Source organism: Myotis davidii, unplaced genomic scaffold, assembly GCF_000327345.1.
Source record: "Myotis davidii unplaced genomic scaffold, ASM32734v1 scaffold93, whole genome shotgun sequence".
In the NCBI taxonomy this organism is placed as follows: domain Eukaryota; kingdom Metazoa; phylum Chordata; class Mammalia; order Chiroptera; family Vespertilionidae; genus Myotis; species Myotis davidii.
In genome coordinates this window covers 4,043,601-4,069,474 of record NW_006292095.1, presented here as the reverse complement: position 1 = coordinate 4,069,474, position 25,874 = coordinate 4,043,601, and the positions used below count along the sequence as shown (strand labels likewise).

General features: G+C 36.7%; 1 protein-coding gene across 1 annotated transcript in view; it reads left to right on the top strand.

The window, feature by feature from the left end:
* The window catches only part of LOC102757815 (disintegrin and metalloproteinase domain-containing protein 5-like), an 80,431-nt gene that overhangs the window by 15,662 nt on the left and 38,895 nt on the right, over positions 1-25,874 (top strand). Inside the window, exons 4-9 of the mRNA XM_006765643.1 lie at positions 195-273; positions 549-625; positions 1,607-1,772; positions 7,844-7,915; positions 16,893-17,029; positions 24,047-24,233. Of these exons, the coding sequence (XP_006765706.1) occupies positions 195-273; positions 549-625; positions 1,607-1,772; positions 7,844-7,915; positions 16,893-17,029; positions 24,047-24,233 (718 nt within the window). The remainder of the gene's footprint in view (positions 1-194; positions 274-548; positions 626-1,606; positions 1,773-7,843; positions 7,916-16,892; positions 17,030-24,046; positions 24,234-25,874) is intronic.

Here is a 25,874-nt window from a genome sequence, read left to right as displayed (position 1 = left end):
AAGGTCTCCTGGTCAAATTAGCATATTACTCTTTTATTAGTAGATGATAGAGAAGTATTTGGAAAATAGGATAGGCCAAGATGATTGGCACTACTTTAAATTTCCTAGTAAAAAGAAAATTTGTAGTATGAAGAGTAATTATTTCTATACTTTCTGTTTCACAACTTGGGCATGTTTTTGTGCTTTCTGCCTAGATCATTTTTATCCCCAGTTTCTGTTGTTTATTCTTATGACAAATATGACACCCAGAAAACTAACAATCCGTTTGATCAGGTAAGACTTACGGTGTTTTTTTCCTTACATATTTCTTATTCTGAATTTTCTTTAAAAATATGAATATTCTAAAATCCTAGAATATTATTTTACGTATTAAATAAAATGAATAAGCTGGACTAGTTCTTATTTCTACATGGCACAGCTTCATTAGGTAAATGCCATACACATTAATGTACTAAGGTAGCTAATCTAATACATGTAAATGTCATATATGGGATGTCCATGTTTAAAATAAGTTATCCATTTGTTTATCTTTGTGTACTTTTTTTCAGATGGATTGCAATTATTATGGATATATTGCAGGCATTCCAAATTCTCTTGTGTCACTCAGCACTTGTTCAGGACTCAGGTTGTAACCATTTGCCATTACCAGATCCTGCTAGTGTATTAGTTGATATGCCATATATCTTTTCTGATTCTACAGTCACCTGTGTTATTTCAATTCCCTAAAAAATGAGCAAGAATTACTGACAAAATAGAGTTGGTCACCCTGACAGCATCTGTGCCTGATGGGCGGCTACTTGTGGATTCTTATAGGATCTGCTGCTTGAGGCTTTGAGCAGTCATGAGTGTAGTGGGTGTTGATTGGTCTCTCCATACTTCTTTAGTTTTCCCAAATTTTTATGTTTTCTTAATTCCTAGAATGGGTGACAATTGCCAAAAACCTCAATCTGATAGATACTTTGCCTCAGCTTCAATCATGTTTAGGCTGGCAGTGTCTTCAATAAATCCCACAAAAATTATTTAGACATTTAGTGTCAGGGAGAGTTAGGTATCTCAAAAAGAAGAAAGGGCCCTGGTCAGTGTGCTAAGTGGTTAGAGCTTCTCCCCACACACCAAAAGGATGCGGGTTGGATTCCTGGTAAGAGGCACATACCTTGGTTGCAGGTTTGATCCTCTGCCCTGGTCAGGGTGTATGTGGGAGGTAACCAATGGATATGTCTCTCTCAGATTAATGTTTCTCTCACCCCCCTTTTCCCCTTTCACTCTCTCTCTAAAAAAAAGAAAAGAAAAAAGGGACTTATAACTAAGGGAGAGAGTGCCTATAGTTCCTACAGACTGGCTTAGAAAATCTATACCTTAGGAAAGGGTCTTAACTTGTTTAAGCATGTGGATCCATGCCACCAACATAGTTTCTGTAAGATATTTTTGTTAGAATAAGTATAATATAAAGCTATACATATCCTGCTGTTACTAGTTCTGTTCTGGGTAACACCTCAAAAAACAAAGAGATAAAGTAGAAAAACTAAGATGACTTTAAATGTAAATCTATTAGTTTATAGTTTTGGTAGAACCATTTTAGATTTGTTTTGATTATTTCAACATTCAGGGGAATATTGCAGTTGAAAAACATCTCCTATGGAATCGAACCAATGGAGGTGGCATCAGGATTCATGCACATGATTTATGAAGACAAAGATTATTACACTAACATTTCTCTCTTAGGAATCAGTGACATTTATAATTCCAACTATCAATATAGAAAAAGTTCAGAAGTAAGTATTGACTTTTTAATATATTCTGTATAATTTTGTGAACTAAAAATGAATTTCAGAGTAAAATTTGGTGACTTGCAAATACGAAAGTTATTTTAGTTTTTCATGAGGTTCTTCCATGAATTTTAAAATACATAGAGATAAATAGAGAATGAAATCTCAGAGGGAAGGGTGTGGGGGGATTGGAAGAGATGAACTAAAGAACATATATACATACATACTAGAGGCCCGGTGCATGAATTTGTGCACCAATGGGGTCCCTTGGCCTGGCCTGCAGGATTGGGCCAAAACCAGCTCTCCAACTTCCCCAAGGGGTCCTGGATTGTGAGAGGGTGCAGGCCAGGCTGAGGGAACCCACCGGTGTATGATCAGGGCTGGGGAGGGATATGGGTGTTTGGCCAACAGGGGAGGGACTATGGGAGGGCTCCAGGGCATGTCTGGCCCGTCTTGCTCAGTCCTGATTGGCCAGACCCCAGCAGCAAGCTAACCTACCTATTGGAGCATCTGTCCCCTGGTAGTCAGTGCATGTCATAGCAACTGGTCGACCATTTGCCCCTTGGTGGTAAATGCATGTCATAGTAAGCAGTTGAGCAACCTTAGCATATCATTAGCATATTATGCTTTGATTGGTTGAATGGCTGACCGGACATTTAGCATATTAGGCTTTTATTATATACTAGAGGCCCGCTGCACAAAATTCATGCATAAGGGTATGTGTGTCCCTCAGCCCAGTCTGCACCCTCTCCAATCTGGGACCCCTTGAGGGATATCTGACTGCCCGTTTAGGCCCAATCCCATTGGGGGATTGCTGGCTCCCAACCGCCCACCTGCCTGCCTGTCTGATTGCCCCTAACTGCTTCTGCCTGCCAGCCTGATCACCCTCTAACCACTCCCCTGCCAGCCTGATTGATGCCAAACTGCTCCCTGCTGTCCCGATTGTCCCTAACTGCCCTCCCCTGCTGGCCATCTTTTGGTGGCCATCTTGTGTCCACATGGGAGCGGCCATCTTATGTGTTGGAGTGATGGTCAATTTGCATATTACTGTTTTATTAGGAGGATATGAATAGCCCATGGATAGAGACAATAATGTGGTGAAGGACTGGAGGGGACTGAGTGGAGGGGGGAAATGGAGGGGAATAGGGGAACATCTGTAATAGTGTCAACAATAAAAAATAAGCATAAAATAAAATTGAATTGTTTGTTACTCTTGTTATATGAAAGTTTAGCAAAAACATAGTTAACAGATTTAGAATATAGGGTTAAATAAACCAAAAAATGTTTACATATGGGCATTTGGACAATTAATGTAAATTATTCCTTTTTCTCAATTGTCTGGCAATTTATATGATATAAATATTATGTGATCTGCCTGGCCAGTTTTTTAAACTATATTGTTTGCCAAAAGTAGTTTCCTAAAATTGGTAGCAGAAAATCTTCCCACATGGAAGATTACTGTGAAAATTATTACAAGGCTAAGGAAAGAAAAGCTATATGTTATAAAAGTAATATTTCTAATTTCAGATATTGCTAAAATCAAAAGATACCTGGGTTCTTGTATAGCTTGGGGTCTCATTAAAAATTATTTTAAACCACAAACATTTTTTGGATTGGAATTTTCCAAAAAGTACCTAAATTTTGTATTTGAAAATACCCTTGTTATATAATCAGTAGTGACATGTTTCTCAGTTTATCTTTGAATATAATTTCAGTAGAAAGTAAATATTTAGAAATTCCTTAGTATTCATGTTGTATGTTTTTCAGAGAGTTGAATTTTTCAAGTTAATTCCTCAATACCTTGAACTATATATTGTTGTGGATAAAAATATGGTAGGTCCTTTTAATATATTATTATTTTAAAATTATTTAACATTTGTCTTTTACTTGATTTCAATGATATAATAAAAATTTAAAACCCATTTTTGATGTTCATTTTGATTTTAGGACAATTGATAAATTCTTTAAATTATAAATAAGCCAAATTTTTGTTAATTAATTTATTTTGTGTATATGATCTCTAATTGCATTTGTAAAGTGAAGCATTTTTTTGTTTTCTAAACCTTGTTTGTTATTTTTTCTTTTTTTCAAAAGGACTACATTCTCAATGAAAGTATATATTAGAACAGTGATGGCGAATCTTTTGAGCTTGGCGTGTCAGCATTTTGAAAAACCCTAACTTAACTCTGGTGCCGTGTCACATATAGAAATTTTTTGATATCTGCAACCATAGTAAAACAAAGATTTATATTTTTGATATTTATTTTATATATTTAAATGCCATTTAACAAAGAAAAATAAACCAAAAAAATGAGTTCACGTGTCACCTCTGACATGCGTGTCATAGGTTCGCCATCACTGTATTAGAATATCCCCAAACGCTCAAACCCACATGCAATAATATTTAATTGCCTAAGCCTAATTGGTAGGGTAGTCTACTGAACACATATGGCACCTCTTTCAGGCAAAGGAAGAAAAGAAGTCATCTGTTCTGTTCTCAATTCTTAGTGAATGAAATGACAGAAAAACAAAAGAACAAAATTTTCATAATGAGGATTCACGATTATACTTCAGATCTTGCATGGGTTTAAGTCAGCCGTGGGCAAACTACGGCCGGCGGGCCGGATCCGGCCCGTTTGAAATGAATAAAACTAAAAAAAAAAAAAAAAAAGACTGTACCCTTTTATGTAATGATGTTTACTTTGAATTTGTATTAGTTCACACAAACACTCAATCCATGCTTTTGTTCCGGCCCTCCGGTCCAGTTTAAGAACCCATTGTGGCCCTCGAGTCAAAAAGTTTGTCCACCCCTGGTTTAAGTTGTGAATTCGTACAACGTAGGTCGTTAGGGGATTCTAAGCTATAAGGCTGCATTTGTCCCAGATTGGTAAGCTATGAGGGCACCTGATGGAAGCAAATGGTATTTCTCCCTGGTGGAATACAACTTTAAATAGGATTCCCACAGATTAATAACAGCCATGTATTAGCTCAAAATCCATAAAAAAATTAGCCACAATGAAACAAAACAAAAAATAATAGATTTAGATACACAAAACCTTCAGATATTAATATTTTAAGACATAGGTTATAAAACAAAAATATTTTCCCTAAAAAAAAGTTGGTTGATTCTCAAAGAAGTAAATATGAGGCAGGGAAGTGTAGCCATAATTGTTGGCAGAGGTAACAAAAATTGAAGTGCGATGGCTCACTAAAGAGTTGGAGAGCTTTTCATTATAGCTTAGTTGACCCAGTACAAAGCCAATACATATGCTAAAATCATATTCCTATAAATTTACAAAGCAATTAGAAGTTGGTAATCAGAATTTTAAGCATAATAAACAAAAAGAAGGCAATAAAAGAAAACAAATATTATGTATTTTTTTTGTTTAATTTGTTTAATATGGAACAAATTTTAAAGCTAAGGTTAAGTTAAAATACTTCAACTCAAATATTTTATTAGACGTAGAGGGAATAAATACTGCAATTAAAAACAAAAGTTAAAGATTAATGAAAAGCAAGACAAATGACAGTATTTTATCTTTTGTTATGGCTGAGTAGTATTCTTTTCATATATGTACCACATCTTTATCCAATCATCTATCAAGGACACTTCAGTTGTTTTCATGTCTTGGCCACCATGAATAATTCTGCAATGAAAATAGGGGTACATAAATCTTTATGAATAAACTAGAGGCTTGGTGCATGAAATTTGTGCATGGTGGGGGGTCCCTCAGCCCAGACTGTACCCTCTCTAATCCAGGACCTCTTGGGGGGTGTCTGACTGCCACTTGCAATCCAGGACCGCTGGCTCCTAACTGCTCACCTGCCTGCCTGCCTGATTGCCCCTAACCACCTCTGCCTGTCTGATCGCCCCTAACCACCTCTGCCTGCCTGCCTGATCGCCCCTAACTGCTCCCCTATCGGCCTGATTGCCCTTAATTGCTCCTTTGCTGGCCTGATTGCCCCTAATCGCCTCTGCCTCGCCCACACCTGGGACTCAGGATTCCCTCCTCAGGCCAGTCGCAGGCACATGGGAGCCGGGCTTCCTTCCCTCTGGCTGGCCGCAGGCACCCAGAACTCAAGCCACTTCACCTGGGCTGGCCACAGCCCCAGTCGCAGGGGACCATGGGTGGGCGGCTTTGCCTGGGCCGCAGCTGCAAACACTGGCTCCCAGGACCGCCGGGTGGGCAGCTTATCCCTCTTCTTGGCCACAGGCGCAGCCACTGGCACCCAGGACCATGGGGCATGTGGCTTGTCTCTCTCCCAGGCTGCAGCCTGGCTGGTCCCCATTTCTCTCTCGCAAGCTCATTTGTGCCTGACTGGTCCCCATTCCTCTCTTGTGAGCTCATTTGTGCCTGGCTGGTCTCCATTCCTCTCTCCCCAGTGTTGAGTGTCTGAGCTGTTATGGCATTATGGTGTGAGGGCATGATGGCCATTTGCATATTAGCTCTTTGTCATATAGGATGTTTTGAAAATTTTCAGGTAGGTACCCAGAAGACAGGTTGCTAGGTCATATGATAACTCTATGTTTTGTTTTTTCTTTTTATAAATTTATCAAGGTGATGTGCTGGCCTGATTGCCCCTAATCGCCTCTGCCTCGCCCACACCTGGGACTCAGGATTCCCTCCTCAGGCCAGTCGCAGGCACATGGGAGCCGGGCTTCCTTCCCTCTGGCTGGCCGCAGGCACCCAGAACTCAAGCCACTTCACCTGGGCTGGCCACAGCCCCAGTCGCAGGGGACCATGAGTGGGCGGCTTTGCCTGGGCCGCAGCTGCAAACACTGGCTCCCAGGACCGCCGGGTGGGCAGCTTATCCCTCTGGTAACCACCATACTGTTGTCTGTGTCTATGCTTTTTTTGTTTGTTTGTTGTTCTTGTTGGTTCATTTGTTGTTTTCAGTTTTATATCCCACATATTATTCTTAACTTTTTGAGGAACCTCCATACTATTTTCCATGGAGGCTGTACCAGTTTGCATTCCCACCAGTAGTGAATAAGGATTCCTTTGTCCCCACAACCTCTCTAACACTGTTACTTGTCTTGTTGCTAACAGGCATTCCAAGAGGTGTGACGTGGTATCTCATTGTAGTTTTGATCTGCATTTCCCTAATAGCTAGTGAAATTGAACATCTCTTCATATATCTCTTGGCCATTTGTATGCCTTCTTGGGAGAAGTGTCTGTTCAGGTCCTCCGCCCATTTTTTAATTGGATTATTTGTTTGGTGTTAAGTTATATGAGTTCTTTACATATTTTGGATATTCACCCCTTGTCAGAACTGTTGTTTGCAAATATCTTCTCCCAATTAGTAGTTTGCCTTTTTGTTGGCAGTTTCTTTTGCTGTGCAGAAGATTTTTCGTTTGATACAGTCCTATTCATTTATGAAATACCACATTTAAAAAAGTTATGATTGCCCTAGACGGTTTGGCTCAGTGGATGGAGTGTCGGCCTGCGGACTCAAGGGTCCCAGGTTCGATTCCGGTCAAGGGCATGTACCTTGGTTGCGGACACAACGCCGGTGGGGAGTTGTGCAGGGGACAGCTGATCGATGTTTCTCTCTCATCGATGTTTCTAACTCCCTATCCCTCTCCCTTCCTCTCTGTAAAATATCAATAAAATATATTAAAAAAATAAAAAAGTTATGATTCAGTTTCATAAATAATAAAGGGCACAAGTTAAATGCTTTAAACATTGCTTAAAGTCATGTTATTAAGAGTCTCATGCTCTATTGACTGAACTAGCCTGGCAGGCACTTAATAGAACGGAAACCTATATAATTGTATTAAATAAGATTACCCCAGTAAATTTAATGAAAAATTTATAACTTTAGAACTATCATTAGAGTTTTCAAAAAATAACAGTATCACAAAAGACAGAAAAACAAAATCATGTTATTGTGTTTTTATTTATTGCATAAATTATAGCACTTTTATAAATCATTACTTGTACATCATTATTTCTTGGATTATAATTGGAATGTAGTCCTATCACTAATTTAGAATACAGTACATTGTATATATAAAGGGTATGTGATATATTAATGGCATTCACTAGTTTTTAAAAGTAATTTATGTTTTACAGTTTGATTACATGGGTTCTGATATAAAGGCTGTAACACAGAAGGTTATTCAGATATTTGGACTTGTTAACACTGTAAGTTTTTAAAAACTCTTTTGTTTATATATTTTGTAAAATTATCTGTAATATGTATTGATTTGTTTAATATTTGGTTGTGCTGTTGAACAATTTTCCATGATCAACATACCAAATTAAATGTCTTAAATATGTTTTTATAGAAGTTTAATGTAATGTTTAAATTTATTTAAAAATGTTTATTTGTCTTCTCTTTTTAGATGTTTAGTCAGTTAAAACTGACTATTGTAATATCTTCCATAGAAATCTGGTCAAATAAAAACAAAATTTCTACTTTTGGAAATCCTTATTCAATATTATACAGATTTTTACAGTGGAAATCTGAACATGTCTTCCAGCCTGCATACTTACTTGCGTGAGTATAGTAGTCCATATTTGTACAGTATTATAGAAAAAATGCAAAATGATTTCATATGTTAATTATGAAAAATAATCATCTATTTAATATGTACTATATTCTATAAATTTGGTGAACATGATTGGGATGGGGGAAAACTGTAAGTTAAAGTCCTTGTCCTCAATGAGCTAATGTGAAGCGAGACTTAAAAATTTCTAACTGACATAAAATAACCTAATAAAAGTGAAGTTGCATAAAAGCATTGAAATAACTAAAGGAGATTAATTATAAGTGATAACATTTCTTTAATGTTGCTTGGCTTATAAACTTTTACTACCCGTTATATAATCTCTATATTGTGTCTCTCTTCTGATTAATTTTTATGTTTTTATTTTCTAATAAATATATTGAATTGTTTTCCTATCTAGAATTTTATGTGCAGGAAAATTTATTAATTTTTGTAAATGAGTGAATAAGTAGATCACAGAAAATTGAATTTTCAAGGCTGTAAATGTTTAGGGAACCAGAATAATAACTATAAACCATTAGTGCAAATGCATTTGGCATAATTGTTAGGCTTTATTCTTATTATACTTCTGAGTGTTTATCAAACACAACATTTGCATATATATGCTGACATATTCTTAATGTTGTATGTATGAGAAAATATGTGTTTAAATTAGGTTAATTCAGAGTAGCATGGTCCTTAGGACATAGTAATTGTTCACTAATGTTTGTTGTTATGAAAATTTAACACCAATAATACCACTCTTAAATGCAATTGTGAGGAAATCCTTATTTTTAGCTTCAAGAAACAAATTCATTTTAAAGGAGCCGTACTTCCTGGAAAAATATGTTATAAGAACGAGGATGCAGGAGTTGCTCTGGTATGTAATTAGTATCCAGTTTGTTCTCATTATTTTCATGTATAAAAATTTCCTAAATATTTTAAAGAATGAATAAATATATTACATAGTTTACTCATTCTTTAATAGTATTTTATATTACTAACTAGAGGCCTAATGCATGAAGATTTGTGCAAGAATAGGACTTACTTCTCCTGGCTGCCAGCACCACCTTCACTCTGGCCCGAAGACGCCTTTCCGCCTTCCCACGCTGCCCAAAGGCCCAAAGTGGCTGGGGGCAGGGTGGAATGCCTGAGTTGTCGCCATGGTGATGACGCAAGCATCCCGCCCTGCCCCTGGCTGCTCTGCATCTGCGCAAGTGTGCGCTGCCCACAGGCCCGTAGTCTTTGTTGGGTTAATTTGCATACTCACTCCTGATTGGCTGTGGTCATCGTGGAGGGACAGTCAATTTACACATATTTGTCTATTATTAGTATTGATTTTGGAACATAAAAATTAAACTGTATGTAATTGCTATTAAAAATAGAACAACTATAAGTTGAACTGATCATAATATAAGTCAAAGTTTGTTTTGAACAGTGATATGCTTGCATCAATATTTATTATATATTCAATAATGTTAATTATTGAACATATCAAATTTTCTCTCAAAATTAAGAATTTGTATACATTCATTAGCTTTTTTATTAAGTGACATTTTTTCTATTTTATGCTAACTATTTTATTACTGCATTCAAATCTTTATACTTTGGAGGAGCAGACTTATAGGAAAAAACAGCTATCAAATATTCACAATCCACTGTTTTCTGGGGAAAGTAAGAATAAGCTCTAACTAAAGTGCTATATTCCATTTGTCACAAGTTATTTAAAAACTAGGAAAGGGAACTAACTTGAGAATGTCTCAGAAAAAGATGTGTGCAGTGATTTTCATATTGAGCAATTTGTGCAGTTGGTTAACTTTTAGTAGCAACTACAATGAAGCAAATTGCCATTGACAGATTAAAAAGATTTAAAATCACTTCTGGTATGTACTTGTTATAACATTATGTAAGTTTAAGGTCCACAATGTGATGATATGATATATGTATATATGAGAAATTATTTCCACAAAACCTAAGGTTAACACATCCATCATCTCATATCATTACTATTTGTGTGTGTATATGTGTGTGTGCTAAGAATCTTTAAATCTATTCTCTTAGAAATTTTCAAATATATAATACAGTATTGTTAATTCTCATTACTATGCTATACTTTGCATCCCCAGAAACTAGACGTTTGTACCCTTAGACTACTTTTACTCTTTCCCACCTCATAGTCCCAACTCTTGACAACCACCAATCCATTCTTTGCTTCAAGATTCATCCATATTGTTTGTGTATGTATATGTATACATACATACATACATACATATATACATATACTAGAGGCCCAATGCACGAAATTCATGCAAGGGCCTTGGCCCTGATTCCAGCGTGCCTGCTGCTGTGGCCAGGGGCCTCTGCTGCCTCTGTGTGGTCCCTGACCACTGCGGTTTTATCTGGAAGGAAGGATGTCTGGTCTAATTAGCATATTACACTTTTATTATTATAGATATAGATATATCACGATTTCTTTATCCACTCATCTATTGAGGGACATTTAGGTTATTTCCATATCTTGGCTATTGTGAATAATTTGCATTGAATATGGCCTACAGATATCTATTTGAGAGAGATTTCATTTTCTTCAGATGTAGGGTAACCCCCCCAAATGTATACACACACATTGAATAATTATAAAGGCAGAGTTTATTAAAATACATTTCATTTTCAAAATTAATCTATCAGCTGTTAAAGTGTGTATACATTTTTTTTGGAGATACCTTACACCAATTAGGGGAACTGCTGATCCATATGATAGTTCTATTTTTAATAGTTTTAGTAACCACCATGCTGTTTTCTATACTGTTTATACCAATTTATATTTCCTAAAACAGGAAACAGGCTTCCATTTTCTTCACATCGTTTCCAGTACTTGTTATCTCTTGTATTTTTGATAATAGCCGTTCTAACAGGTGTGGTGATATTTCTTGTGGCTTTGATTTGTATTTCCCTGATGTTTATTGATGTTAAGCACCTTTCAGTGTATTTGGTGGCCATTTTAAATCTTCTTTGGAGAAATGTCTATTCAGGTTTATGACCATTTCTTAATCAGATTACTTGTTTTTTGCTAGTGAATTGTATATGAGTTCCTATATTTTGGATATTAACTCCTTATCAAATATATAATTTGCACACTTTCTCATACTCTGTAGGTAACCTTTTCATTTTGTTGATCAGTTCTTTGGTTGTGTAGAACCTTTTTATTGATGTAGTTCCACTTGTTTATTTTTGCTTTTGTTTGTGGTTTTGGTATCATATCCATAAAATAATTGGCAAGACCAATGTCAAGGAGATTTTTTACTACCATTTCTTTTTAAAGTTTTATGATTCTACTTCTTATATGTATATTTAATGTATAATTTTTATTGTTGTTAGTATTACAGATGTCTCACATTTACCCCTCTTTACCCCAGTCTTCACAGCCCCTACCTCCCCCCCAAGGTGTCTGTGTACAAGTATATAAGTTTTTTTGGTTTAACTCTTCTCATTCAAGGGATAGGAATAGAGAGATAGAAACATCAATGGGCGGGAAACATCATTGATTGGCTACATCCTGCATGCCCCCTAGTGGGGATTGAACCTGCAATCTGGGCATGTGCTCTGACCAGAAATTGAACTGGTGACCCCTTGGTTTCTGGGTCAGTGCTCAACCACTGAACTACATTGGCTGGGGTCACTTCTTACATTTTAATTTTCAATTCATGTGTAAATTTTTGTGAGCAGTCTAAGATAAAGGGTCCCGTTTAATTATTTGCATGTAAATATTCAGTTTTTTCAGCACCATTTATTGAAGAGGCTATCTTTTTTCAGTTGAGTATTCTTGACTCCCTTGTCAAATATTAGTTGATCATATTTTCAGGGGTTTATTTTGGGGCCCTATTTCTTACCTATACCATACTTAAAAAATGTTTTTATTGATTTTAGAGAAAGAGGATGGGGAGAGAGAAAAAAGAGACATATGAGAGGGAATCATTGATTGCTTTGCCTCTTGCTACTACCACTTCCAGGGACTGAGCCCACAACCTAGGCATGTGCCATGACCAGGAATTGATCCAATGACATTTTGGTGCACAGGATGACACTCAACCAACTGAGCCACACCAGCCAGGGCTATACCATACTTTTGGATTACTATAGCTTTGTAATATAGTTTCAAAACCGGAAGTGTGATGCCTCTAGCTTTGTTCTTTTTCAGGATTGTTTTTGGGGTCTGTTGTAGTTCTATACAAATTTTAGCATTGTTTTTTCAATTTCTATGAAAAATGGCATTGGAATTTTTAGTAGGGATTGCATTGAATCTATACTATAGTTTGGGTATGGACATTTTAACAATATTAATGGGATATCTTTTCAGTTTCTTTCAATATTGTATAGTTTTCAGAGCAGAGATCTTTCACCAGCTTGGTTAAATTTATTCCTAATATTTTCAGTTATGTTACAATTGTAAATGAGCTTCTTTTTTTAAATTACTCTGATAGTTTATTAGTGTACATAAATGCAACAGATTTTTGTGTATTAATTTTGTATCCAGCTGCTTTACAGAATTCATTTTTTACTCCTAACATTTTTTTAAATTTTTTATTACAAAGGGTATTACATATGTGTCCATTTTTTCCCCCCGCCCTAGACAGTACCCTAGCCTCCCCTATCCCCCAGTGTCTTATATCCATTGGTTATGCTTATATGCACTCCTAACATTTTTGTTTGTTTGTTTTATGAGTTTTAGGGTTTTCTATATATAATAGCATGTCATATGCAAATAGTGACATCTTTACTACTTCTTTACCAATTTGGATGCCTTTCCCCCTTTGCTTAATTGCTCTAATTAGTTCTTCCAATATTATATTGAATAAAAGTGGTGAGAGAGCACATCCTTGTCTTTTTCCTGATCTTAGAAGAAAAACTTTTAGCTTTTCACGTTTAGCTGTAGACTTGTCCCATAGAGCCTTTTTCTTGTTGTGGCACTTTCTCTCTCTACATACTGTGTTGATAATTTTTAATAAATAGATATTGAATTGTTTCTATTCATTGTTCTTGTTCATAGTTGTTTTTTTTTAAATTTCCCCTCTCTGTTTTTGCCTTCTGTGGTTTTAATTGCCCATTTTATTTAATTAAGTTATTTTTATTGTTGAGAATATTATAGATGTCCCCCAATTTGCCCCATTTGTTCCCCTCTACCTGGCTCCTGCTGCAACCCAGGCCTTCATCACACTATTGCCTGTGTCCATGGGCTATGCATACATGTATATAAGTTCTCTGGTTAATCGCTTCCCACTCTCTCTCCCCCAATCCCTCTGGTATCTGTCAGTGTTTTCCATGCTTTCATGACTCTGGATCTATTTTTGTTCATCAGTTTATTTTGTTCATTAGATTCCACATATAAGTAAGAACATGTGATATTTGTCTTTCTCTGAGTGGCTTATTTTGTTTAGTACAAAAATCTCCTGGTGTGAAACACTGAACAGACCGTCCAATCTCAGAGAGAAAGCAAGGAAGGGGTAAAAGAAACAAGAAGTATGTGTTGGGCGTCGGTCTAGATTCCCAGCACCTCCTGGAATTTCCCCAAGTGCTGAGCGGGATGAAGGCGCCTTTGTTGCGGGGCTGCTGGAGGCTCCTGGGGGGAGGGAGGCGGGGGGGAGGTCAGTCTGGGAAAAGGGAGATATATCTAATACTTTAAACAATAGAAAAATATAAAAAGAAAGAAAACATTAAAAAAAATCTCCAAGTCCATCCATGCTGTCAAAAAGGTTAAGAGAGCCTTACTTTTATTTGTCTTTCTCTGAGTGGCTTATTTTGTTTAGTACAAAAATCTCCTGGTGTGAAACACTGAACAGACCGTCCAATCTCAGAGAGAAAGCAAGGTGCATAGTATTCCATTGTGTAAATGTACCACAGATTTTTTTAGTCATTCATCTACTTATGGGCATTTGGGTTGTTTCCCTTATTACTACTGTAAATAATGCTCCTGTGAGCATAAGGGTGCATATATTCTTTCTGATTAGTGTTTTGGGATTCTTAGGATATAGTCTAAAAGTGGGTCAAATGGCAGTTCCATTTTTAATTTTTTGAGGAAACTCCATACAGTTTTGCACCATGACTGTATCAGTCCGTATTCCCACCAGCAGTGCACAAGGGTTCCTTTTCTTCCACATCCTCACCAGTACATGTTATTTGTTTGTTATTTATTGATGGTAGCCATTCTGGCAGGTGTGAGGTAATACTCAATGTAGTTTTAATTTGCATCTCTCTGATGATTAGTGACTTTTAGCATTTTTTCATGTGTCTGTTGGCCATCTGTATATCCTCTTTAGAGAAATATCCAATCAGGTCCTTTGCCCATTTTTATTTAAATTGGATTGTTTGTCTTCCTTTTGTTGAGTTAAATGAGTTCTTTATATATTTTGAAAATTAACTTCGTATCAGATGTATCACTGGCAAATGTTTCATATTCAGTGCGTTCCCTTTTCATTTTGAAGATGGTTTCTTTTGCTGTGCAGAAGCTTTTAATTTTGATGTAATCCCATTTGTTTATTTTCTCCTTTGTTTCTTTTACTCTATGAGATGTATTGGTAAACATATTGCTATGAGAGATGTCTGAGATTTTGCTACCTGTGATTTCTTCTAGGATTTTTATGATTTCACAACTTATATTTTGTCTGTTATCCATTTTGAGCTTATTCTTGTGTATGGTATAAGTTGGTCTAGTTTCATTTTTTTGCATGTACCTGTCCAATTTACCTAGCACCATTTATTGAAGAGACTTTCTTTACTCTATTGCATGCACTTGCCTTCTTTGTCAAATATTAATTGACCATAAAGGTGTGGGTTGATTTCTGGGGTATCTGTTCTGTTCCATTGGTCTGCAAGCCTGCATTGGTATTTTAATAGGGTTCGCATTGAATCTATAGATGGTTTTGGTTAGTATGAACATTGTAATGATGTTAATTCTTCCTATCTATGAACACAGTATATGCTTGCTCTTGTTTGTATCTTCCTCTATTTCTTTTTTCAGTGATCCATAGTTTGCTGAGTCAGGTCTTTAACCCACTTGGTTAATTCCCAGGTTATTTATTTATTTTTTTGTTGCAGTGGTACATGATTTCTTTTATTTCTCTTGCTGAGAGCTCATTCTTAGTGTACAAAAATGCCATTGATTTCTAGATGTTAATTTTCTATGCTGCTACTTTGTCCAATTTATTTATTAAATCTAGTAGTTTTTGGTGAGGTCTTTAGGGTTTTCTCTTCACAATGTCATTTCTAGCAGTTAGATCCTGAGCCAAGGTAATGTTGTTTGAGATGTGGATACCCTCAAGGTGATACCCTCTTGTGTTAATATAGGTCTTGTTTTTGTGGCTCTGTGGTATTATAATGATGCTGAAGCCCTGTTGTGTTATAGGAATTACTAGGCCTGGAACTTGGGACCCCAACTTATAAATATTATTTAAATCAAGGGGCTTGTAGGTGCACAGATAGCAAAAGGGACATTGGTATCTGTGCCAGAGCTTGACTAGCACAAGCAACCACAAATCTTGTCATTGTCTCCATAATTTTGTTTTTCTCAGAATGACATATAGTTGGAGTTATACAATATGTAGCCTTTTCAGATTGGGTTCTTTCACTTAGTAATATGCATTTGAGGTTCCTCCATTTCTTTTCATTACTTGATAACTCATTTCTTTTTAGTGCTGAATAATATTCCATTGTTTGAAATGTGCCATAGCTTATGTAACTGTTTACCTATTCAAAGATACCATGGTTGCTTGCAAGTTTTGGCAATTATGAATAAAGCTGCTATAAACATCTGACTGCAGAAACTGGAAATAATACAAAGGAGAGCGACAATACCTACCTATTGATTGCTATATAACTGATTATACCAAACCTTAGCAGATAAAAATGTAGTTCCGTGGGGTAGGATTTTGGGAACAGCTAAGTGAGCAAATCAAAGTGTCAGTTAGACCTGTAGTAATCTCAGGCTTCAGCACAGAGAGAATTTGTTTCCAAGCTCAGTCATGTGGAAGACCCCAGAAAATCTTTTCCAAGTTAACTTATGTGGACCTCTTATTAGGCTGACTTCTTCGCAGAATAGCTGGCTGGTTTTCCCCCAAGTGAGGAAAAGGAGACAGAATCCAAGAAGTCAGTCTTTTTCTAACCTATCTTGGAAATGATGACCCATCACTTCTGCTATATTCAGTTAACTAGAAGTATGTCAATAAGTGCAGCTTACATTCAAGGACATGAATAGCAGAAGGCAGAAATCATTGAAACCTATTTCAGAGGTTGCTTTCTACAGAGAAAAATGTAGAATTGATTATTAAAATATTAGAGGAATTTTTTAAAAAATAATTCAAAGATGAAATATACAATGTGGTGTTTAAGACTCCAAGATAGCTGCTCTTGTCCTTAAGTAATAGTATTTTGAAATTAAACTTTTGTGCTTATTTATCTATGTTTAACAAATTTATCATCCAAATGCTTATATAACTAATTTCATCTACATAGGTATCTTGGATGCATTGATACCTTTTAAAAATGAATTTCATTTACTAATTTATTATAGTAAGTATTGTGTGTTTTTTAAAATAACAATAGGGTTCTTAGCTAAATTATTTTCTTTTCCTTAAATTTAGCAAGTAGAGGGTTCATCTTTGGAGTCATACGCTGTCAGCATCGTGCAGTTGCTTAGCCTTCATATGGGATTGAGTTTTGACAATACTGATACCTGCTATTGTTCAGGAGATGTTTGCACAATGTCACCAGAAGCAATGTAAGATAATTTTCTTTATTAAATACACATATTCCTTTAAAGAAATTGTTTGGTTAAGAACTTTTACATTTCCATTAACCAAACTAAAGTAATTGACAATTCCAGAACACAGAATCCAACAACTACATACATAGTCTTTTTAAGTACCGTTGGAAACACACCAAAATGGTTCAACACTTCCCAAGCCCTCCATACCTGGGTAAACTCTCTTCTTCCTACCTTCCAGAGTCTGATTTGTATATATATACTGAGTAGCCAGATTATTATGGAGTACTAATGGGGTGGTCATAATGATCTGGCCGGTCATAAAAATCTGGCCACTCAGTGTATGTGTGTGTGTGTGTGTGTGTATACATAAACACACACACACACACACACACATATATATATATGTGTATATATATATGTATGTATGTATGTATATACATATGTTTTTTTTTCTGGCCTGCTTGAAAGCTCCTTCTAGGAGCAAGCCAGATGAATTGTGTGATCTCAGTGATTCTGCCTAAAGTTAAATGCTTTGATATTTGCATTTAAACTGGCATTGTACAATATGAAGATGTACAATTCATGTTAATTACATTTTATTTATCTTGAAAGACATTAAATTGTAAATAAATAACACCATGACCCATTGAGAAAGAGAGACTTTGAAGCAAGGAGAAAAAGCTTTTAATTTTAATATTACTAATGATACTTTTCTCTTGCTTAATAAACAAGGGGGGCTGCGTTTTCATTTTGCATTGGTTTCCACAAATTGTGTAGCCAGTTCTGATTGTTTTACATTATCACCAAGACTTGATATCATCAGTATGTTTAATCTGAATCATTTTAGTAAGTAGGTAATATTATCTCATATGGGTTTTAATCTGCTTTTTCCAAGGAGCTAATAATGTGAACATATTTTCATGTTTAATAGTGTTGTATATCATCTTTGATAAAGAGTTTACTCAAATTTTTTTTTCAATTTTTAAAAACAAAATATATTTTTGTGCTTTTATTGAGTTGTAAGAATTGTTCATATATTTTGGGTATCAGATACATAATTTCCTCTTTACAATGCATTTTTTAAGAACATGTTTTTAATTTTGATGTAGTACACTTTATCAGTTTTATGATACATTTTTAGTTAAATTACTATATATGTGTTTTAGTTGATTTTTATTTTTTCCATATGGATTTTCAATTATTCTAAGACCACTTGTTTTCCTCACTTAATTGCCTTGGCCACTTTTTCAAAAATCAAGTGACCATATATGTGTGGATTTTTAATAGGAATCTCTATTTTATATCATTAATCTGTATGTCTACACTTATGCAGAAGCATATTACCTTTATTGCTGTACCTTTATATTGAATTTTGAAATCAGGTAGTGCAAATATCCAAGTTTTTTCATCTTCTCTATAGTTCTCTTTTGGCTAATCTCGGCCCTTTGCATTTTAATATATATTTTATCAGCTTTTAAATTTTTACAAAATATCCTGTTGAGCTTTTAAAAAGTATTGCATTATTTAATTGCATAGTTCCATTTTGGGAGTATTATAATAATATGGAGTATTTTGATATTTGAATATGGTATATGCCTTCATTTATGTAGGTCTTTAATTTTTTCCAGCAATGGAATTGTATTTCATAATTTAAATTTATCTTTAAGCATTTATCTTTAAGTATTCTTTTTTTTGTTATGAATGAAATTGTTTACTTATCACCTTCAAATTGCTCTTTTCTAGTACATAGAAATATAATTGGTTTTAGTACATTGACTTTGGGTGCTGCAAAATAGTTAAAATACTTCAGAAGTTTCAGGAGATTTTATTTGTTGATTCTGTAATATTTTCTCTAAACAAGATCTTGTCATTCATCAATAAGAACAGTTAATTTTTTTTCCATCTTTTTGGGTGTAATTCTTTTTTCCTTCCTTAATTACACTTGAATTAACTTCAGCCCAATGTGAATTGATATGGTGAGAGTGGATATCCTTGCCTTGTTTCCAATCTTAAGGGAAAAGCATAAATATATTCTTTAAATATATTTTTACTTATTTTGTTTCTTTTTTAAAATTTATTTTTATTGATTTTAGAGAGGAAGGGAGAGGGAGAGAGATAGAAACATCAATGATGAGAGAGAATCATTGATTGGCTGCCTCCTGCACACCCACTACTGGAGATCAAGCCTGCAACCCAGGCATGTGCCCTTGACTGGAATCAAACCTGGGACCCTTCAGTCCACAGGCCAATGCCCTATCCATTGAGGAAAACCAACTAGAGTGCCATAGGAGATTTTTGTTTATTAATGCAAGGGATAAAACTGTGAACTCACACTGGGAAGAAGCTTCTGGAATGCCATGGCTTTAGAACTCTGGGGGTTCTGAAGGGTTGAGAACAGATAAGGATCCAAGGGGTGATTGGCTGTTACTAGGTGAGGTGCATTTGAGAATTTGCTTCCCGGTATATGTTGTCAGATTAGCGCAAATAAATTCATGAAAGTTCAGTTAAAGTGATTAATTACCCGCCTGGCAGTTAAGAGGTTTTATTCCCTCCCTAACTTCAGGGGAAAATCCCTACCTGGGGAAACAACCTTTCTCGGAGAGGTGATCTTGGTTAAAACACAGCGCTAAGAAGGTGAGCAGACATATTAAGAACAGTATGCCATATATGCCAGGTCCCTTGGAACAGCAAGGATGGACCGGGTCCAGGCAATAGTTCTTTTTAAAATTAAATGTCCTTTCTTCTAAAATAGTGTCTTTTATTCCCTTGTATAATATGTTGTTTTATTTTTGTTCTTCATCATTTTAATAACTATCTGACTTATTTCACATGTGTGTTTCCTGATATTCATTTTTTGCTCCTAGTAAGCACTTGTTCTACTTTTTACTAAATAACAGTTGCCTATAAAAATGCTCAGTAAATGAAGCAAATACTGACCTAATTAGCTAAGGACACTTGCTTATTATTTAACTCAGGGGTCCTCAGACTATGGCCCGCGGGCCACATGAAAATACAAATATTGTATTTGTTCCCATTTTGGTTTTTTTTTACTTCAAAATAAGATATGTGCAGTGTGCATAGGAATTTGTTCATAGTTTTATTTAAAACTATAGTCCAGCCCTCCAATGGTCTGAGGGACAGTGAACTGGCCCCCTGTTTAAAAAGTTTGAGGACCCCTGATTTAACTAGAGGCCCGGTGCACGAAATTCATGCATGGGGGAATGTCCCTCAGTCCAGCCTGCCCCCTCTCACAATCCGGGACCACTGGCTCCAAACTGCTTGCCTGCCTGCCTGCCCTATCACCCCTAACCACTTGCCTGCTTACCTAATCGCCCCTAACCACTTGCCTGCCCGCCTAATCACCCCTAACCACTCGCCTGCTGGCCTGATTGCTCTTAACCGCTCGCTTGCCTGCCTGATCACCCCTAACCACCTCTGTCTCCCTGCCTGATCGCCCCTAACCACTTGCCTGCTTACCTAATCGCCCCTAACCACTTGCCTGCCCGCCTAATCACCCCTAACCTCTCGCCTGCTGGCCTGATTGCTCTTAGCCGCTCGCTTGCCTGCCTGATCACCCCAACCCCTCTGCCTGCCTGATTGCCCCTAACCACTTGCCTGCCCGCCTAATCACCCCTAACCTCTCGCCTGCTGGCCTGATTGCTCTTAGCCGCTCGCTTGCCTGCCTGATCACCCCAACCCCTCTGCCTGCCTGATTGCCCCTAACCGCCTCTGCCTTCGCCTCCGCCACTGTAGCTTCGTCCGGAAGGATGTCTAGAAGATCTTTCAGCTGTCCGGTCTAATTAGCATATTGCACTTTGATTATTATAGATTTCATTCTTTGATATAGATGATATCCTAAGTTTTTATAAAAACAAAAAGTAGATAAATTTATTTTGTCTTCCTTGTGATAATTTCTCAGAAGAATAGTTTCACCATATTTTTGAGTGTTTTTATTGATGTACTTCATAAGCAATCAACTTTATTGGTATATGATTTGTGCATAATAAAATTGACATGCTTTGTACAAGTTTATGATTTTTGAGAAATATATATAAACTAGAGACCCGGTGCACAAATTTATGTACCATAAGGTCCCTCAGGCTGGCCTGTGGGATCGGGCCCAAACTTGCTCTCTGACATCCCCTGAGGGGTCCCAGATTTTGAGAGGGCACAGGCCAGGCTGAGGGACCCCACTGGTGCATGATTGGGGCTGGGGAGGGACACAGGAGGTTGGCCAGCTGGGGAGGCCCTGTGGGAGGGCTCCAGGGCGTGTCTAGCCCAATTGGCCAGACCCCAGCATCAAGCTAACCTACTGGTTGGAGTGTTTGCCCCCTGAAGGTCAGTGCATGTCATAGCTACTCGTCCACTGGTCGACTGTTTGCCCCCTAGTGGTCATTGCATGTCATAGCAAGTGGTTGAATGTCCTTAGCATATCATTAGCATATTATGCTTTGATTGGTTGAATGGCTGACTGGTCGACCGGACACTTAGCATATTAGGCTTTTATTTTTTTGAACCACAGTGTTAGTCAGGCTATGCATCCTTTCTCCCTCTATAGGAAGTTCTTTTGTGACCTTCAGCAGTCCTTCTACCTTCCACACTGGCCCCAGGCAATAGCTAATCTGATTTCTACCACTATAGTTAGTTTACCTTGCTCTACAATTTAATGTAAATTGAATTTGTACTATCCCTTGCATGTTCACTGTATAAGACTGTAATCTCTCTGAATTAGCTAAACATTTTTTCTTAAAATTTTAAAATATATAATATCAGTTCCTTTTAAGTATTTGTATGCCAACTTTAGCACTAGGGCAATCTCAGTGTTGATTTCTATTGATTGCATTTTTTATTGGGTATGGATCACATTTCCTCATTTATTTGATGTCTATTATTAATTAATTATTATTAGCATATTAGATATGGTTGTTTTATAATAGAAAGCTTGGCCTCTCCTACCTCCTTCTGAAAAACATTGATTCTTTTTCTGCTAGACAATTCAACTATTGGGTAATCATTTTGAACTTTATTTGCTTGCTTTTGTGTGTGCACCGGTCCGCTAGTCTATACATATAAAAGCCTAAGCGACTGTTACGACTGGTCAACCGCTGGACCAGTAGACCAGTCGCTGTGATGTGCTTTGACCACCAGGGGGAAGACATCAATGAAGGAGCTGCCCCCTGGTGGTCAGTGCGCTCCCACAGCAGGAGCACTGCTCAGCCAGAAGCTGGACTCATGGCTGGCGAGCACATCTGCTGTGGCAGGAGCCTCTCCTGCCTCCGTGGCAGCACTACCAAGTGGCAGCAGCAGGCACTGCGGGACTGGGATGAGCCGGAGCGACATGGCACCTGGCCCCAGCTCGGCCTCCTCTCCGGCTGCCTGCCTCTTCTCACACTGCTACATCCCTTGGGGCTGTAGGTTGGGGATCGCACTGAAACCAGCAGTCTGACATCCCCCAATGGGTCCCAGATTACAAGGGGGCACAGGCCAGGCTGAGGGACCCCACTAGTGCACTGTGCACTGGGCCTCTTGTATGGATATATGGAAGCTCAAGGTATTTCCAACTTGTTCTCCTCTGGAGATCCTGTCGGAGCTTGAATTAGGCTTGTTAGAACTGATACTGAGTAGATTTTAGTATAGGGCAGAGATCAGCCAACAATAATTCATGGGCCAAATTTGGTGGGCTACCTGATTTGTAAATAAAACTGAAACACAGGAATTAAACTGGAACGTGTTGTTTTCCTCTGGGCAGGATGCAAAGATGATATTCCAGGTTATTGTCCACGTAGATTCGAAGAATGAAGCCACGGAAAAAGGTGGAAATTTATTGAGAAACAAGCACAGACTCCCATGTGGGGAGGGGGAGAGAGATCCACCAAGTCCCTCTTTCTTAAGGCTTATAAAGGCTGCAGTTCTTTGTTTCCTGATATCCCTTCTGATTGGTCACTATAGTGTCTTCAGAGCTCAAACCCCAAGTGGTGTTCTCTCTTTTTCTCCCTTTTATTTTTCTATTCCCTAATACCGTCTTCTTTATTCTGTGAATGAGTGGATTCCTCTCCTTTATTCTGTAAATGTGTGTCTTCCTCTCCCTTTATTCTGTAAATGCATACCTTTTGGCAGCTCCCAGCTCCCTTATTCTGTAAATTTATGCCTTCTGGCAGCTCCCAGCTTTGCAGCCCCACCGGTCTCCCTCATGGGCCCCCTAATTCCTAAATCGTCCTGAACCTGCCTATTTTACCCCTAAAAACTCCTTTTCAAAATCTTATTACATCTAGTCTTATTGGTTTGCATATTATATATGACTTCTTTCGGACTATAGTGGAAAATTTCTTAGTTCCAAGAGAGTCTACAGCATATAAGTTGATACTATTTACTATCGGCTCCTTACAGAAAAAGTTTTTCAATCCCTGGTTTAGGGCACAGTCTTTAGTCTCTTAAATCATATTCTTTCAAATGTTTTGGAAGGGAGAAAGGAAGGGGAGAGAAAGAGAGAAACACGTTCATTGCTTGTGCTAACAGCTTTTATTCTGTCAGGACAGGTACTCCTACTGCTCCTCCCATAAAAGCTCAAACAACTAATTTTTATTTGAAAAGTGTTCACTTATGGAGAGAAAAAAAGCTCTAAAATATACTATTAAAGTTAATATTAATAAAGAGTAGTAAGTACTATTAATAAATATACTATGAAGTGATTCATATTGGCATTTATAGGAAAAAGTATAAAAATAATATTAAATAGATTAAAGTATATTAAATACTGAAGTCAAAAATTTTAAATTCAGTTGTTTGGCACTGGGAAAGTAAGTAAGTATAAAACACTTCCTGTTTTTACATTACAATAATTTTCTTGGTGACATTGAAAAAGTGTATTAAACATATTAGCAATGCAATTAATATTTTTGAAAATGTGCATTTTGTTTTCTATGAAAAATAATGCTCTTTAAATCTCTCTTAAATTGCCTTACATCAGGAGAACTGTAGAAATATGTAGCAATAATTTTTATTATACCCATGTTTTTTTTAATATTTTAGGCACTCTCGGGGTGTAAAGGATTTTAGTACCTGTAGCTTGGATGAGTTTAAATATTTTGCTTCAAATTCTAGTCTTGAATGTCTTCATAACAGCCTTCCTATTAAGCCAGTTTACAAAAGAAAAAAGTATATTTGTGGCAATGGAATATTGGAAAAAGGTGAACAATGTGATTGTGGCCTTGCAAAGGTGAGTAGAAAAATTTTCAAAAACTTTTTATTTTTTATATATGTATATAATAGGTATAAAAGAAGACAAACACCTTATTGTTTAGAAAAATAAATTTAAAGAAGACTTTTTTGAAAAGAAGATGGCAGCCTTTAAGTTTCCTAATTTTTATTATTTTTGAAAATGGAGAGCAAATGTTCTTAAGGTAATGTTTATCTTCAAATATTGTCTTTTGACATTCTTTAGTGTATGAATCAGCCACACACTTAGAATTAGTGACCACAAGAGTATTGAGAGTTAAAGAAATATATTTAACAGCAAGCAGTAACAAAAGCAGACAAGAACATCTGGAGACTATAGACTATTATCAGCGGTATAACAAAATAATATTGTGAGAAAAAGATTTGTATTGACAGGTTATGCCAACTAAAAATATTTTAAAATTAAATCTATTACATGTAGAAAATATAAAAATACCCAACAAAGATTAAACTATAAGATGAAAGATGATAGAGGAGGTATTGGCAACAAAGTGAAGTAGACATGAAAATTCTCAGAGATAGAAATTGTAAAATACAGACTATATTATATATAAATACAATATGTTAAAAGTATACTTCTGTATTAAAATATGCACTGGGGGTGGGAGGGTCCCTCAGCCTGGCCTGTCCCCTCTCGCAGTTCGGGACCCCTTGCTCTTTACCGCCTGCCTGCATGCTGCTCCCTGCCACTCAGCTCGTTGCTCCTTATTGCTGCCACAGAGGCTCCTGCCACCGCTGTTGCACTCATTGTGAACTGTAAATGAAAAATAAAATTTAAAAAAGAACCAAATAAAATTTTAGATCTGAAAATTTTTTAATATATATATTTTTAATTCTCACCTGAGGAAGTTTTTAAAATTGATTTTTAGAGAGAGAAACATCCATGTGACAGAGAAATACCTGTAGTCTGCCTCTGCACCTGCTGACCCACCGGGATCTAACCTAAACCTAAGTATGTGCCCTAACCTAGAATCCAACAGGAAATCCTTTGGTGTACAGGTTGCATATTCCTCTATTATTAGTATAGTTTATGCCCAGGCCAACTTCCTACTAAGAAAACAAAAACAACCTGCAGAAGCATACAGCTGAATAGTCATTATATCATCTTTTCCTATAATGTCCAACTGATTAACAAAAATTACTAGACATTCAGAGAAACAAGGAGTATGAACCATATTCAGGAAAATAGGTGGTTCAGGAAAACTGACTCTGAAAAGTTTAAGATATTGCACTTAACACATAAAGCCTTCTCAGTAGTTTTTATGAATATGTTAAGAGAATTAAAGAAAATTTTGCTCAAATAATTTAAAGAAAACTATCTTAATGAGTGAGCAGCTAAGGAATCTCAACAAATATAATTAATATTTATAGGGTACTATATTTAACAACTAAATATAAACACTCTTTTCAAGTGTACTTGAAATACTTATCAAGACAGAATATATTCTGAGCCATGCAGTGCTGGGGTCCAACCCCAGCAGGTCCAGGGGTCTCCAAAGGTGTGGACAGAGTCGGCGAAGAAGGAATGACACGGAGACAGCGTTCAGTTGATCAGCAGCCTTGCCAGGATCTCTAGCCACAATCTCCAGCCAAGTTCTGTGTCCATGTTCTCTTGCTAGGT